Source organism: Polypterus senegalus, chromosome 4 (assembly GCF_016835505.1).
Source record: "Polypterus senegalus isolate Bchr_013 chromosome 4, ASM1683550v1, whole genome shotgun sequence".
NCBI lineage: Eukaryota > Metazoa > Chordata > Cladistia > Polypteriformes > Polypteridae > Polypterus > Polypterus senegalus.
In genome coordinates this window covers 89741527-89758780 of record NC_053157.1, presented here as the reverse complement: position 1 = coordinate 89758780, position 17254 = coordinate 89741527, and the positions used below count along the sequence as shown (strand labels likewise).

The 17254-nt window shown below is 37.6% G+C and overlaps 1 protein-coding gene across 2 annotated transcripts in view; it reads right to left on the bottom strand.

Moving 5' to 3' along the window:
• The window catches only part of LOC120527520 (caspase-3-like), a 63224-nt gene that overhangs the window by 12976 nt on the left and 32994 nt on the right, over positions 1–17254 (bottom strand). Inside the window, exons 2-4 of one of the 2 annotated variants that reach the window (XM_039751019.1) lie at positions 12876–12933; positions 5481–5620; positions 4643–4771 (exon numbers count right to left, since the gene is read on the bottom strand). In XM_039751019.1, the coding sequence (XP_039606953.1) occupies positions 4643–4771; positions 5481–5592 (241 nt within the window). In that variant the 5' untranslated portion in view covers positions 5593–5620; positions 12876–12933. The remainder of the gene's footprint in view (positions 1–4642; positions 4772–5480; positions 5621–12875; positions 12934–17254) is intronic. The other variant, XM_039751018.1, reaches the window with a different exon arrangement.

The following is a 17254-nucleotide window of genomic DNA, read 5'->3' as shown; positions in this document are numbered from 1 at the left end:
GCCACCACGTCACGTTTGGAGAAAACCAGGCACTGCTCATCACCAGGCCAATACCATCCCTACAGTGAAGCATGGTGGTGGCAGCATCATGCTGTGGGGATGTTTTTCAGTGGCAGGACTGGGAGACTAGTCAGTATAAAGGGAAAGATGACTGCAGCAACGTACAGAGACCTCCTGGACGAAAATCTGCTCCACAGCGTTCTTGACCTCAGACTGGGTCGACGGTTCATCTTTCAGCAGGACAACGACCCTAAGCACACAGCCAAGATATCAAAGGAGTGGCTTCAGGACAACTCTGTGAATGTCCTTGAGTGGCCCAGCCAGAGCCCAGACTTGAATCCGATTGAACATCTTTGGAGAGATCTTAAAATGGCTGTGCACCGATGGATCCATCCAACCTGATGGAGCTTAAGAGGTGCTGCAAAGAGGAATGGGCAAAACTGGCCAAGGATAGGTGTGCCAAGCTTGTGGCATCATATTCAAAAAGACTTGAGGCTGTAATTGCTGCCAAAGGTGCATCGACAAAGTATTGAGCAAAGGCTGTGAATACTTATGTACATGTGATTTCTCAGTTTTTATTTTTAATAAATTTCCAAAAACCTCAAGTAAACTTTTTTCAGGTTTTCATTATGGGGTGTTGTGTGTAGAATTCTGAGGAAAAAAATGAATTTAATCCATTTTGGAATAAGGCTGTAACATAACAAAATGTGGAAAAAGTGATGCGCTGTGAATACTTTCCGGGTGCACTGTATACATTTATGTATGCATGTGTGTATCACTGGAATTTACCTACATTTTATTAAAACGGAAATTCACCTTTTCTGACTTATGGTCTCATTTTAACATTTACCCGAGTCTGGGGTAATGTCCCTAATTCCATTTTGTATCCTTTGCTTGAATAAAAATATTGAACTTTGTATTCTCAACAGACACTCAATTCTACATTAAAACACTTCTTACATATCTTAGAGGTATATTTCAGATATCAAACATTAAAACAAGCTAATTCAGATTTTGAAGTTTCATAATTGTCATAATTTATATAATTTGCATTTGGAAATTGTAGTGGTGTGTAATTTTGCATGCAAGTTGATAAATATTTTGTATGTGTTTATTTGTAATTTAGACAAAGCAAGTGTAATAGTAATGTTTCAGTGGTGAGAAGTTTTCATGTTTGAAGTCTTTAGGACGGACTTACAAGTTTGGGGGGGGAAATGCCTAAAATCAATTTGACAAGGGGTATACATTCAAAGAGACATCTTGCACAGGAAGCTGGAAAGATTCAGCTAACCAAATGAAATCCACTACTAGAGGGTATATAATAAAAATGTAGTAGGGGAATGGAGGTGCCTAAAACCAGTTTGGCAAGAATTACTATGTTGGACTGAGAGCCTGTAGGCCATCACAAAGCCATAAATACAGAAGTTGATGGATGTGTTGCACCAGAATTCTATTGGTCTAAAGTTGGCTGTTTGGCTTTGAACCAGGAACCATTCTTTAACACAACGCCCTGTTGGCCGTAGGATGTGAACAGAGAATGTATAAATTTGGCTGCTTTACCCCTCCCTCTCTCACCATTACCATGAAAAGGATAGCACACTGAAGAGCACAGCTCAGCAGCCATATTGAGACAGAAAGCCAGAAATGGCTTAACTAGAGACATTTAAAGTAACTACAAGTCTGTGTGTCTCCTTAAACTACACATCTGCATTTAACAGGTTGTATGGTTTCCAATGTTGACTTGTACTTCGCTTACTGTTATTTAATTAATGAATTATTGATAATATTCATAAAAGTTGCAACTAACTCCTCCTTGTGTGCAATTGCCTGAAGTTATAGATTTAGAATGGAAGGTGGAGAAAATGTATAAAGTGCAATACCTTATAAACAGTAGTACGTCTATGGGATTTGAGGCATTCTGACAAAGGCTACACAATAAAGAATACAAAAAGGGAAAATAAAGTAGTATAGAACTCTACCAAAACAAAACAATTGGGGTGGAATGTTCTGGTGTGCAAAATGTGCAATTTTGTGTCTATATTTGCCAATGTACTTTGCTCACGCCAAACAAGATAAATTTAAATACAGGACACTTGCATGGGCAACTTTAACATCAAAGCATCCTCTTTTACTGAATTGTACTAGTAATTAAAGCACAGTAACATCTATTCCACCTAGGACTAGATTAGTGTGCAGCTTGGGACAGGAAAGTATTGTTTGGGAAACTGACACACTCACACAGATTAAAGAGTTTGAGCAAATTCATTCATCATATTGACAGCCAGCCAATCAGGTGTTTTGCGAATTTTAAAATAAACATGATGGATTAAACCTGTAGAGGGCGAGAGAAACGTGCGGCAGTTTTCATCCAATCGTCAGCTAAAGAATTCTATGAATACTGATTACTAAATCAATGCCACCCTGGGACATTCATCTTTAAATTCTGATAAACTTTTTCTACAGACTATATATATTCAGACTTTGCTATCCACATTTTCTTTCATGCTCTTCTCTACTATTACTATTTTCTTTACTATTATTGTTTTTTAATAAATACTACCGCCTTTAACTTTGTATACTTTGTCTTCAAATCTAGAGTGATTGAAGTAATAAGGTAAATTTAGTGCACCTGGAGCAGTGAAGAAGTGCCATAAGATACAAGCTGCAAGGTTTATCGAGTGGAGGAAGAAGAGCTCTGTCTAATAATGAACACTGCATTGAAGAAAGACATTCATTGGTTGATAAATGTCCTACAGCCAAGGATGTTGAGCCTTTGTATGTTCAAATATATTCAAGGAGACCAAAAGTAACATTTTGGTACAAGACATATCTAAGACATTGTACGTGGCTCGTGCCAATGAGAAGTAAGTCTCGTGGAGTACTAGGGAAAGCAGATAGTGCATGTGTTATTCACACGGTACATGTGTGGGTTAAAGTGCTAATGAATAATGTGAAAATGTATATACCTTTCATACGGTATTTTTTGTGGTTGGATTCTGTGTGTATGTGCACATCTAGGTCCATGTTTGTTAATCTTACGGTACAACAGTAAGCCAACCCAGTAATGAACCCGATGAGTACACTTATCCTTGAAGAAAATATGTAAAGGGTAAGTAGAGGGAAATATCAGGATAGTATAGAAATGTAGGTAGAAACAAAACAGCAATGTATAAAACTGGACAGGTTATCTGCCAGCGATACATTTAGCCATCTGCGTCTTACTTTGCTTTGTGGGTCAGTAGTAAAAGATACTGTTTCAGCCCTCACACATTTATAAAAGAAGATTCAAAAAGAAGATACTATACACTTGAGTTCAAAAAGACGGGGCTTATTATATGCTGACATTGAAAATAATTTGACATTAAATAGGCAGTTAATAGAATAACTTATTGAGACTTAAGAGAATTTTTATAATTTTAAGAAGAAAAAAAATGTTAGCTAACATAATTAAAATAGGTTGTAGTATTTTGTCCTATGTTTTCCTTGTTGCGTTTTGGTTTTATTCGCTTTGACCTTACAGTTTAATGCACCTGTTTAACAGTTCTAAACAATCTCAAAAATGCACAGATGATCATACCATGATTCCGGCTAAACATCTGAAGTCTTCTTCTAATACTCACTGGTATTAATTTATTATTACACATTAAAATGTATAAATCGATTTGGAAGAAATCCTCAGACAGTACATCATTCATCCCATCCATCCACCCACTTTCTAAAACCACTTAATTCTAAGCAGGGTTGCAGGGGAGCAAGTATAGGGTGCATCATAGGTCAAACACACATACTAGGGCCAATTCAGCATTTCCAATCCACATTTCTTTGGTATATGGGGGGAAACCCACACAGAGTAGGAGAATACACAAACTTCATGCCGGGAGGACCTGGCATGTGAACACTGGTCGTCTTATTGTGAGGTAGCGGTGCTACCATGCCACCTGACAGTACATTATTTAAAAACTCCAATATTAGAAATGTGAGCAAACGCTAGAATAGAAAAATAGGCATTAATTAGACATGTCTACAATGATGTTAACTTAAAAAAAAATGAAACGCTGCAATAAAAAAATTATAGCTTTTTTTTTTTTTTTAAAGAAACATTCTACATGAATTAAAACATGCAATTGTAAATGACAGCAAAAGAGCACAACAAAATACTAATGTTAATTCTAATATAAATAATTAAGAGTTATTTTCATTACTTCAAGTGAGATCTTTAGAGTACCTCTTTAACTAGTTGTTCTGAAACTATGGAATTCCTTAGCTATAGAATTGACTGTGTTGCATTTGCAATTCTCTCTTAGATAAGGTTTACCCCTCAAATGTCAAAGAAATTTTGCTAATTGAGGATTCTAAATTAATCTAGTTGAATGAGTGACAGTGACCCATCATGGATGAAATCCCATCCAGAGTATGCTCATATCTTGAGCCTTATCCTTTTTGGCTACACATAATCCTATAATGAAATAAACCAGTTTAGAAAATGAATGGCAGAAGAAAGGTATTAAAAAATAAAAATTAAAAAAACAGCAAATTACCAAATATAGCAAACAAAAAAAACAAAAACAAGCAGCTAGACAAATATACATTAAGTTAAATACATTGTTCCAGCTGTTCAATGTGTCTAAATTACGTTTCTTACCTTTTTTTAAATTATTTTTAATCTCTGCACATTTAAGGTCATTATCAACTTTTACTTTGTAGCCCAGCTTTTTAAATGTTTGACGCAGTTGTGCGGCATCTACATCAGTTCCATTTCGAACATTCATTCCTGTACAAAACAAGTTACACAAATATTTAATATCTATAAAAAGAGAGACTGGATAAACTTGTATTGGTTTATATTTTGTTGAATTTCAACATAAACAGAATACATCTTCTTAAATTGCTAGCTGTTTAAAACAGATTTTAGGTATATATACTGTATAGGATAAATTCTATTTTAACACTAGATGGTGGTAACATTTCCAAGGCCACATCTAAAACCCAAAATGTGAAAATTCTTTTCCATCTGCAGATATTAAACTCAGATTTGTTCCATGTTTCTAAGGAGAAAGAATTGGAAGAAAATGCTCATATCAGAAGCTTTTGTAAATTTGCTAGGGACTGCAGCTGGTACATTATTTCAAACTTGTTATAAAAGAATTTTTTTGATGATAGTGGCCAGTGAAGCAACAATGAGGACATTAGTTTATTTAAGATGGTGTCTATAATACTTTGAATACCTTCTGTCACCTTATTAACAGTATTAATAGAGACCTCCATCTGCATTAAAAAAGGGAAGCAAAGACTTCTGGGGATAAAAAAACTATTTCCAAATTAAAATTCATTCCTTATTATGATATATACTAATTAACCTTAAAATAGACAATCTTAGAAATTATATACCAAATAAAAAGACAAGCATTTAAAAACACACTGAGAGCACTTCACATCTAAACCTATAAGCACTTTATTTTCAGAACCTTAATCTTAACTACCTGTTTTAGGGTCAAAATTCTTGTTGTTTATAATGTAACACATGCCGATGTTTGGGTAATTCATGTTATATCTATAAGAATCTCCATGAAATGGCTTGGCATCCACCTGCATACGCTCATCTCTCCGCTTCGCCGGTGTTCTAAAAGACAGACATGTACAAGTAAAACAGTTATTTTAAATGATTAGATAATACTGCATATTCCTGACAGAGAACAGAAAAACTTTAATATCTGCAGTATCTCACAAAAGTGAGTACACTCCTCAAAAAAAAGTGAGGGAAGTACTCACTTTTGTGAGATACTGTAATTACTACACTTCACTTTACTGAATGTAAATATCTTTATTTTTAATTTAAAACTAGAATCCCTGAAACCTGCGAAAAAAGTCGTAATGCTGGGCCACCTTAAATTCCTTCGTACCTCCTTATCAGCGCCTTTGTTTTGTAAATGTGTCAATCAGCACTGGCAGCAAGCAGCCTGCTGCCCCATTTCCCAAAGATACAGCTGAAGTTGCTTGTATTTCAAATAATGGTATATTATTTAGCCTATACAATTCCAGTCACATCACAACCAGATGCATTTCAAATGGGTTCCCTGGTCTACAACGAAATGGGTAAATATTGGGTGACAGGAAAGGAGAGGCCAAGAAATGTTGAACACATAACTAAAACGGAAAGTTTTTGCATGTTATAGTACGAATGACAAAATGTTGACATGAAGTGTATAATATGTGAAGACTGAAGTCCAAATATCAAATAAACATTTTTACAAAAGGTACAAGTATAGCAAAATAAGTGCACTTTTATTCAAGAAAATAACGAAAGAAAAAGAAATTTGTATAGGGGGGGATGAGGCTGACATGTCCGCTTGGGTGGTACCAGCAGTAAGAACTGCTGATTCATAATCAAGAGGTTGCCGGTTCAATTCCGTTTGCTTCCTAGATTTTCTGTTTTGAGTAGTGAGCTGTTCTTATTGTTACTATTATAGAATAAAAACATACATTTGATTTGAGTATGTAACAGCAGGTGTAAATTTATGGTACTTGTAAAGGTTAGCTTTTTTGTTTTTTGTATTATTGAGTTTTATTCACACTCCCTCCGATCTGACACTGTTAGTTTTCAAATAAAGATGTGGTGGTAGAACAGAGGTGCACTCAGAAGAGGTTCTACATCAGAGAAAGAACAGAAACTCTCCCTGCAAGAAACATTCACTCACACATAAGAACAACACAGCTGCACCAGGCGTAAAGGCAAAAGATGGCACCGTTTAGATATAGCAATAGGGTGGACATCATCCTGCCAGTGAATCTGCCAAACATATGTCCTTCAACGAAAGAGCAGAGCTTACAGAGCTCGCCACGAAAACGTGCAAAGTTCTGTTTACGATTATGTTTTTGTTGGTCTTTATATGAAGAATATTTATATGTTACTTATATAAAAGCCACATGAAATGTTTACCTATATTTATTCAGTTATCTTCCTACAGCATAAAGTCACAAGTATACTGGAGAGCTGCCGGTGTTTGATCGACATAGGCATGGAGTGGCATTGCACATGTACTTTGTCAGCATGCCTATGTCGAACAAACAGAGGAAGCTCTGCAGTCTACTTGTGACTTTACGCTGTAGGAAAATAAGTAAATAAATATTAATAAACAACATTCAATGTGTCTTTTATATAACATATAAATGTATTTTATATAAAGACCATCAGAAAACAATCACAAACAGAACTTTGCACAATACCTTGGCAACCTCTGTAGGCCTGCCCCTTCATTAAAGGACATGTATGTGGCAGACACAGGAAGGATGATGGCCAACTTGTTGCTGCATCCAAACAATGCCATCTTTCACCTTTATGCTTGTTGCAGCTGTGTTGTTCTTATGTGTGAGTGGACGTTTGTTGCAGGGAGGGCTACTATTCTCTTTATCTGATGTAGAACCCTCATCCGAGTTCACCTGTTATAGCATGTCTTTATTTGAAAACAGCAGTGTCAGATTGGGGGGACTGTGAATGTGACAGAGAATAAAACTGAATTTAAAAAAAAAAAAGCTAACTTTGACAAGTACCATAAAATTTACACTGACTGTTACAGACTCACAGTAAATTTATGTTTTGTTCTAGAATAGTAACAATAAGAACAGCTCACTACTCAAAATGGGTAATCTAGGAAGCACCTGGAATCGAACTGGCAACCTCTTGATTATGAGTCAGCAGTTCTTACTGTTGGCACCACCCAAGTGTCATTTCAGCATTATACCCTAACCCAATTTCTTTCTTTGGTTATATTTTTGAATAAAAGCACACTTGTTTTGTTATGCTTGTATCTTTTGTGAAAGTGTTTGATATTTGGACTTAAGTCTTCACACATTACATACTTTATGTCAAAGTTTTGCTATTAGTACTATAACATGAAAAAAATTTAGTTTTAGTGTTCAACATTTTTTACATTGCATTTCCTGTCATCCTACATTTACCCAGATCATTATAGATACAGAACACACATGAAATTCATGTGTTCCAAATAACAATATATCATTTACTCTATACAACTCCATACACCTCACACCCACATAAACAGACTTGAGCTGGGAGAACTTTTTGTCCAAGTTGAGCAGCGGCGGTGGGGGGTGAGGAGATTAGCAGGCTGCTTGCTATTTGTGCTAATCAACATATTTGCAAAACAAAAGATGCCAATGGAGAGGTGCGAAGAAATTTAAGGTGGCCCGGGATTACGACTTTTTTCATAGGCTTCAGGGATTCTAGTGTTAAAGCTTTTGGAATTATTTTTAATCCAAGGCTAAGAGATAAAGTTTATTTTTTTTATAAAACACTCCATGGTGTACCACACAATCTTGCAGCACTACACACCGTTTTCCTCTTAATAACCTTTAAGATCCCAAATGTGTTAAAGCAGTAAGTGCTATATTCTATTGCATTAAAGCATGTACTTTTATTTTGTGAAGTCTACAAAATGGACATTTTATTACAACTGCAATAGTGAGTGTCGAGGGGGACTGGAGTATTGATTGAGAAGAAAGCAGACTATTCTTGTGGAAACGAAAATCCCAAAATTCTTGGATTCTGTGTACTTTTGTAGTGCAGCCATATCATGCACCCCAACCATGGACTATTGCTAGATGTAATATATAATAGAGATGGGACTAAGTCTTACATACATAAGTCTCAAGTAAGCTTTAAGTCGTGACCTTTAAGTTTCAAGTATTAATGATTACATTCGAGTAAGTCAAGTTGAGTCACTTTTTTCAATGCATTTCAACTCATAGTGCAGAAGGCATCAGTGAAAAAGTATTCACACTTTTACCGCTATCTGCAGTTAATCTAATTGTGATAATATGTTATGTTAACATCTAAACTAAGAATAGAACCACAATCCATAAAAAAAACAAAAAACAAACAACAACAACAACAAATGAGGCTGGACTGGAAAAATGGAACACTGTCCATAACAGGATTTAGAGTGTCATTAGTCCAAACCTTGTTAAAGTCAGCATGTGCTTGAGCAGAGGACTGACTGATCACAAGCCACAGAACTGATCGCAGGGGTATCTTTGCTAGCAACAAAAGAGCTGACACTGTTTGTTTGAACCTCAAAGAGAAACTGCAATCAGAAGGTGTGATCAAGGCAAAAAAGGAGACAAGCTCTTAAAACAAAGAAAGAAAGCTGAAGATTCTCTCAATGGTCTGGAGAAAGCTGACAAGGAAGGGAACAAAGAATCACTTATGCCAGACCACAAGTAAACCTACTTGATTCTGACAATTATAATTTAAGACATTTTAAAATCTAGCTAATATGTTATAGTATTGGTGTCACTGTAGCTGAAAGGTACAGTGATGTGCAAAAGTGTTAAATCACCTAGAAAGTCATTAATTTTCTGAATCACAAGATTTGTACACATTTTTAACCATTCAGTATTTTTAATATACATTCCCAATAATACATACCTAAAGTCAAGATAAACCATTTTCTGTAGATATTTAAAGGAAGAAGAGAAACTCAAAATTTAGTATTTGCATAAATATTTAAACCTCTGTGCTTTGGAAACTCCAGGTTTACACAAATGACACAAAGGTGATTGTCATTTGACCATGATTAAACAATCAGGCACAACTTGTGAGTCATATACATCCTTTAGATATAAAAAGCACCCTTTGTAAGGGCCATAGTCTTAGATGGTGAAATCACTGCAAAAATGAAGACAAAGAACATTCTGCTAATGTGAGAAACGTGATTGAAATGCACAAGGCAGGAAATGGCTATAAAAAATACCATAGTTTGAATGTCCCATTAAGCACTGTTGGATCTATCATCAGAAAGTGGAAGGTTCATTACAGCATTCAAACTCTTCCTAGAACAGGCTTTACAGTGTCTGTGGTTTGGGGCTTTCTGATACCCCCTTGTGATTATAATACACAAACACACAAATATATATACATATATACATACACACACACACACACGACCACACACATGCATATATTCATCCTCTATTATCCTTATGGTACAAATAAAATGTATTTGGTTTATTTCAAGTGTGCTTGAGTTATTTGCTGAAAGTAAGTCTATCATCACGTTTAGATCAAAACAGTAAAAGAAAAAAGTGTTTAATATAGACTAATTTTTAGTTTATGAACCTCATTTATAAACTGCATAGATCTCATCCTTGCTAATTCTTAATATTTACCAGCATTGCCAAAGGAAAACCGATAATTTAATTGAGAGATCATTCCAACTCTCTTTCCTACACAGGTTACAGGGATATTACAAGATTTCACATACAGGGCACTGTTAATCACGAAATATAAAAATTTGGAGAAATTACTAAAACAAATGATTTGGCGATTGTGTTTCAGTAACATTCAAGACGATCTACTGGCAACATGTTTAAGTGTGGTGGACCACAACACCTGTCAATTTAATTTCTCAACAGGCACCGCCAGGGCTGTGGAGTCGGTAGATAAATCCTTCGACTCTGACTCCTTAGTTTCCGGTATTTCTGACTCCAACTCCTCTGTATTTAATATGCTAATGTATTTTTCAAGTTGATTAAAGGAAGGCAACATACACATCATTTAACCACAGAACTACTGGCTACGAAGCTGACTCTACCGTATTGGCCAGTTTAAACAAAAGACAAAGGAACTCCTGAACACACATCAGGCCATAGCACACAACTCCACCTACAGTCATGCTACTTTACAAAAAATGTTTTCATTTTATTTCAGATATAATGTGTTTAACAAATTAATTTGAGTATAAACAAGTGTAATGGTGTATAGTCATGGCCAAAATTATCGGCTCCCCTGGAATATTCCCAGAAAATGCACCATTTCTCCCAGAAACCTGTTGCAATTACAAATGTTTTGGTATACATGTTTATTTCCTTTATGTGCATTATAACATTAAAAAAAAACACAGAGAAAAAAGCCAAATCTGACATCATGTCACACAGAACTCCAAAAATGGGCCAGACAAAATTATTGGCACCTTTTCAAAACTGTGGGTAAATCATTTAATTTCAAGCATATGATGCTCGTTTGAACTCACCTGTGGCAAGAAACAGGTGCTGGCAATATAGCAATCACACCTGAAGCCAGTTAAAAATTTGACTCAGCCTTTCTGTTGTGTGTCTGAGTGTGCCACACTAAGCATGAAGAACAGAAAGAAAAGCAGAGAATGGTCTGAGGACTTGAGAACAAAAATTGTGGAAAAACATCAACAATCTCAAGGCTACAAGTCTACCTCCAGAGATCTTCATGTTCCTTTGTCCACTGTGCGCAACATAATAAAGAAGTTCACAACACATGGCACTGTAGCTAATCTCCCTGGACGTGGACGGAAGAGTAAAATCAATGAAAGACTGCAATGAAGGAGAGTCCGAATGGTAGATAAACAGCTCCAATCAACTTCAAAACATATTCAAGTTGTTCTGCAGACTCAGGGTGCAAAAGTGTCAGCTTGAACTATCTGTCGACATCTGAACGAAATGAAACGCTATGGCAGGAAAGCCAGGAGGTCCCCACTGCTGACACAGAGACATAAAAAAGCCAGACTGGAGTTTGCCAAAATGTACTGGAGGAAGGGAAAATCCTTCTGGGCGTACATCTTGTGGACAGATGAGACCAAGGCAGAGCTTTTTGGTAAAGCTCATCATTCAACAGTTTACAGATAAGGGAATGAAAAGAACACAGTACCTACAGTCAAACATGGTGGAGGTTCTAAGATGTTTTGGGGATGTTTTGCTGCCTCTGGCATTGGATGCCTTGACTGTGTGCAAGGCATCATGAAATCTGAAGACTACCAAAAGATATTGAGGTGCAATGTAGGGCCCAGTGTCTAAAAGCTGGGTCTGCGTCAGAGGTCATGGGTGTTCCAGCAGGACAATGACCCCAAACATACTTCTAAAAGCACCCAGAAATGGTTGAAGACAAAGCGCTGGAGAATTCTGAAGTGGCTAGCAATGAGTCCAGATCTAAATCCGATTGAACACTTATGAAGGGATCTCAAAATTGCTGCTGGGAGAAGGCACCCTTCAAATCTGAGAGACCTTGAGCAGTTTGCAAAAGAAGAATGGTCGGAAATTCCATTTGAGAGGTGTTAACAAGCTTGTTGATGGTTATAGGAAGCGCTTGATTTCAGTTATTTTTTCCAAAGGGGCGTGCAACCAAATATTAAGTTGATGGTGCCAATAATTTTGTCCAGCCCAGTTTTTGAGTTTTGTGTGAAATGTCAGATCTGGCTTTTTTTCTCTGTTGTTTCAGTGCACATAAAAGAAATAAACATGTTTATACCAAAACATTTGTAGCTGCAACAATTTTCTGGGAGAAATGGTGCATTTTCTGGGAAAATTCCAGGAGCAACAATAATTTCGGCCATGACCGTACACCATTACACTCGTTTACACTCAAATTAAACACATTAAACACATTAAACACATTATATCTGAAATAAAATGAAAACTCTTTTTGTAAAGTACCATAAACCAGATTACAATATGTGAAAGTCAGGTTGTATAATAACTCAGCTGAACTTCACACTAGTAGTAACACAACTATGCACTGAGCTTTATTCTAACATTAGAGAAGTACTTAATTATGACTGTTGTTTGTGAAATGGGACATTTGAACTTGCTGTATTTTTTACACAACAATTTAAAATTTATTAGGAGTCGGAGTTGGTACATTTTTGCCGACTCCAACCTCGACTCCAAGTACCCAAAATTGTCTCAGACTCTGAAGCCCTGGGCACCACAACAGGCGTTGTAAAAAGGCTGGTACTTATGACATTACTCCCATTTGAAAACTTTTCATTATTTATTTATTTGTGACATTTGTGTATTTTTTGTTTAGCTTTTTGGTACTCTTGGGAACTTACCTGATTGTCCGTATGGTTAATCTGGCACTGTATCTAATTCATGCTACTCATGTAGCATCTTGAAACAAAAACAAAAAAAAATTATGAACAACTGTTAGCTACAGACAGGGTTTTGACAATGGCCTGAACACCAGCAACGTTGAATGGCACTTAGGGAATATCTCTTAAAAACATCACCTACTGTGTATGATAAACTTATGGCACTATTCTCTACAACATCCCTTTGCATGGCTTTGTGTTGGGACAGATCCTCACTTTGCATCGGTAGTTCATGGAGATGGTAAAACAAGTAGTGTGTGTGATGCGCTTCAACTCATGATCAATGGGTGACTCACATTGGGTGGGAGCGTGTGGATCAGGATTAAAGAAGGGCTACAGGGGGAAAAAAGCTCAGTGAAGAGGACATGCAGCCAAGCTGATAAGCTGCAGGTTATATGGTTTAAGTGGTACATTTGTTGGAACAATGACACATCAGTCACAAAATTTTGGGTCAACTGTCTCGCAAATGTAAATGTTATTATGAATCTTGAAATTATAAAGTTTGAAGACGATTTTTGCAATGTCTGTGATTTTTGACCATCATATCTTGCAGAAGGCAATTCCATTCTTTGCAGCATAGTCTGCAGTAAATTGAAATTATTCATAATCTATTGCCGTTGTGCTCCAACAAGCTAATTGGTACCGATGACTTTTGCAACTATGAAGCACTTAAGAGTACAGTATATTAATGAAATGTAAATTAAACGTAATTGGAAAAATAATAACTGTGGTGCTACAATGTAAGACTTTGTAAGTAATTTATCTTAAGTCTGAGTTAAGCTGCAAGTACTCAATAAGCAAGTCTAAGTCAATTAAAGTTTTAAATACTGTTAAGCAATTCACAAGTCACTAAAATTAAGATTCAAGTCTGACAGTAACCAAGATTCCAAACAGTGTGCTATTGCTGAATGCAGAAAATACTTTAAATGAGACAGAATGGTAGTGTCTGTTTTCTTCAAATATAGGTCTGGAACCAATATTTGTGCTTAGTTCAACCTACTACTCTAGAGCTAAAGTCTCTGTTGATATAAACATGATGCAAACAGGTACTCATCTCTTGAGCTCTCATTAGCTATGAGAACCAATATTGTTATAAGTCAGAGTTTTAGAAGGATATTTCTCTTATTTAGAGTATCATCATGTATATTAAATACTTTTTCGAAAACTCACATTCAACTGTTAGTCATTCATCTGGAATGAAAATTATTACACATACTAAAAGGTAATATTACAAAGATCTAAAGCAAAGGGACACAAGCCATTACCTAATTTTCAGTTTTACTGTTGGGTTATGAATAAATGTACTTTGAGACAATGGGAGTAATTAAAAAGTAGTAGAATAAAAACTGTGTGGTTCATCTTAAAAAAGGAATCTGTGATTCAATTCTTCCACTATAAACCTAAAACTCAAGTTGTCAATACCTACTGTCAATTTACCAGCACAAACCAGTGTGTTTGTTCGTGCCGGTCCCAAGCCCGGATAAATGCGGAGGTTATGCCAGGAAGGGCATTCCAGTGTAAAATTTTGCCAGATCAATATTTGGATAACAATACAGATTTCCATACTGGATCAGTCAAGGTCCAGGTTAACAGTGGCCATCACCAATACTGTTAAGCAACATTGTGCTGGCGGAAATCGTACTACTTCTGGCCAAAGATAAAGAGGGGGAAGGCATGTCCAGAGGCAGGAGGAGAGGAGGAAGGTAAAGAGAGTGGAAGTGAGGACAGGAACTTTGAATTTGGCAGTATGACTAGTAAGGGGGACAGAGTTCGCTGATGTGATGGAGAGAAGGTAGGTTGATGTATTTTTCCGTACAAGAGACTAAATGGAAAGGAAGTAAGGCCAGGTGGATTGGAGGTGGGTTCAAATTGTTCTATTAATGTGGATGGGAGGAGAAACCGGGTAAGGGTTATCCTGAAGGAACAGTATGTCAAAAGAGTTTTGAAGGTGAAAAGAGTGTGAGATGATTATGAAGCTGGAAATTGAAGGTATGAGGATGAATATTGTTAGTGCATATGCCCTGCAAGATGGAAGGGCGATAGATAAAAAAGAAAACTTCTGGAGCGAGTTGGATGAAGTGGTGGGGAGTGTACTGAAGGGAGAAAGAGTAGTGATTAGAGTAGATATCAATGGACATGTTGGTCCAGAGAAGATGAGGTGGTGATGTGTAGGTGTGGTGTCAAGGAGAGGAATGCAGAAAGTCGGATGGTAGTGGAGTTTGCGAAAAGGATGGGCATGGCTGTGGCGAATACTTATTTTAAGAAAAGGGAGGAGCATAGGGCGACGTAAAAAAAAAGTTGAGGAAGATGCACACAGGAAAATTATATTCTATGCAAGAGGGTCAGTCTAAAGGAGACTGTAGACTGCAATATGGTAGCAGGGGAAAGTGTAGTTAGGCAGCATAGGATGGGGGTCTGTAGGATGACGTTGGAGATAAAGAAGAGGATGAGAGGGAGGTTAGAGCTTGGAGATAAAGAAGAGGATGAGAGGGAGGTTAGAGCAAGGTTGAATTCAGGGAGGGTGTATGACAGGCACTAGGTGGCAGTGAAGAGTTACCAGACAGGTGGGAAACTACAGCAGAAGTAGTAAGGGTGACGGCAAGAAAGGTGCTTGGCGTGACATCTGTACAGGGGAAGGAGGACAAAGAAACCTGGTGGTGAAATGGGGAAGTACAGGAGAGTATACAGAGGACGAGGATGGCGAAGATCATGCGGTATAGTCAGAGAAAAGCTGAAAGTAGACACAGCAGTAGTTCAAGGAGATAAAGCGTAAGGAAGAGAGAGGTAGTGAAGGTTAAGGAAAGGGCATATGATGAGCTGTACTAGAGGATGAAAACTAAGGAGGGAGAAATGGACCTGTACCGATTGGCTACACAGGGGGACCAAGCTGGGAAAGATGTGCAGCAGGTTAGGGTAATAAAAGATAAAGATGGAAACATACAAGTGAGGAGTGTGTGTTGAGCAGATGGAAAGAGTACTTGATGAATGGAGAGAGAGAGAGAGAGAGAGAGAGAGAGAGAGAGAGAGAGAGAGAGAGAGGGTTGGATGATGTGAAGACAGTAAATCAGGAAGTGCGAAGGATTAGCTGGGAGGAAGCAAGGACAGCGACGAAGAGGATGAAGAAAAGAAAGTCTGTTGGTCCAGATGACATACCTGTGGAAGCATGGAGGTGTTTAGGAGAGATGGCAGTGGAGTTTTTAACCAGATTGTTTAATGCCATCTTGGAAAATAAGAGGATGCCTGAGGAGTGGAGAAAAAGTATACTGGTACAGATTTTTAATAATAAAGGGGATGTGCAGAGCTGTAGTAACTACAGGGGGATAAAACTGATGAGCTACAGCATGAAGTTATGGGGAAGAGTAGTGGAAGTTAGGTTAACACAAGAGGTGATGATTAGCAAGCTGCAGTATGATTTCACTCAAACTCGTCCACCTTCACCAACTCTACTCCTTGCATCCTCACAATTCCTCTGACCTCCCTTTCATTTACACACGTATTCTGTCTTGTTCCTACTGACCTTCATTTCTCTCCTCTCTCCTGCATATCTCCTCCTGTCTAATCTTATCTGTCAACCTGTCCATCACCACTGCAAATAAGAAACGGCTCAGACCCGATCCCGGATGTAATCCCGATCCCTCCGCCTTGAATGTATCCGTCACTCCTACCGCAGACCTCACCACTGTCACACCTCCCTCGTACATATCCTGCACAACTCTTATGTACTTCTCTGCCACTCCCGACTTCTTCATACAATACCACAGCTCCTCTCTTGGAACCCTGTCATATGCTTTCTCCAGGCCCACAAAGACACAATGCAACTCCTTTCGGCCTTCTCTATACTTCTCCATTAACATCCTCAGAGCAAACAGTGCATCTGTGGTGCTCTTTCTAGTCATCAAACCAGACTGCTGCTCACTAATCATCACCTCACTTCTTAACCTAGCTTCCACTACTGTTTCCCATAACTTCATGCTGTGGCTCATCAATTTTATCCCCTTGTAGTTACTACAGTCCTGCACATCCCCCTTACTCTTAAATATCGGCACCAGAACACTTCTCCACTCCTCAGGCATCCTCTCACTTTCCAAGATTCCATTAAACAATCTGGTTAAAAACTCCACTGCCATCTCTCCTAAACAGCTCCATGCTTCCACAGGTATATCATCTGGACCAACGGCTTTTCCATTTTCCATCCTGTTCATAGCGGTCCTTACTTCCTCCTCTTGCTAATCCATTGCACTTCCTAATTCACTATCTCCACATCATCCAATCTCTTCTCTCTCTCGTGCTCTTCATTCATCAGCCTCTCAAAGTACTCTTTCCGTCTGCTCAATACTCTC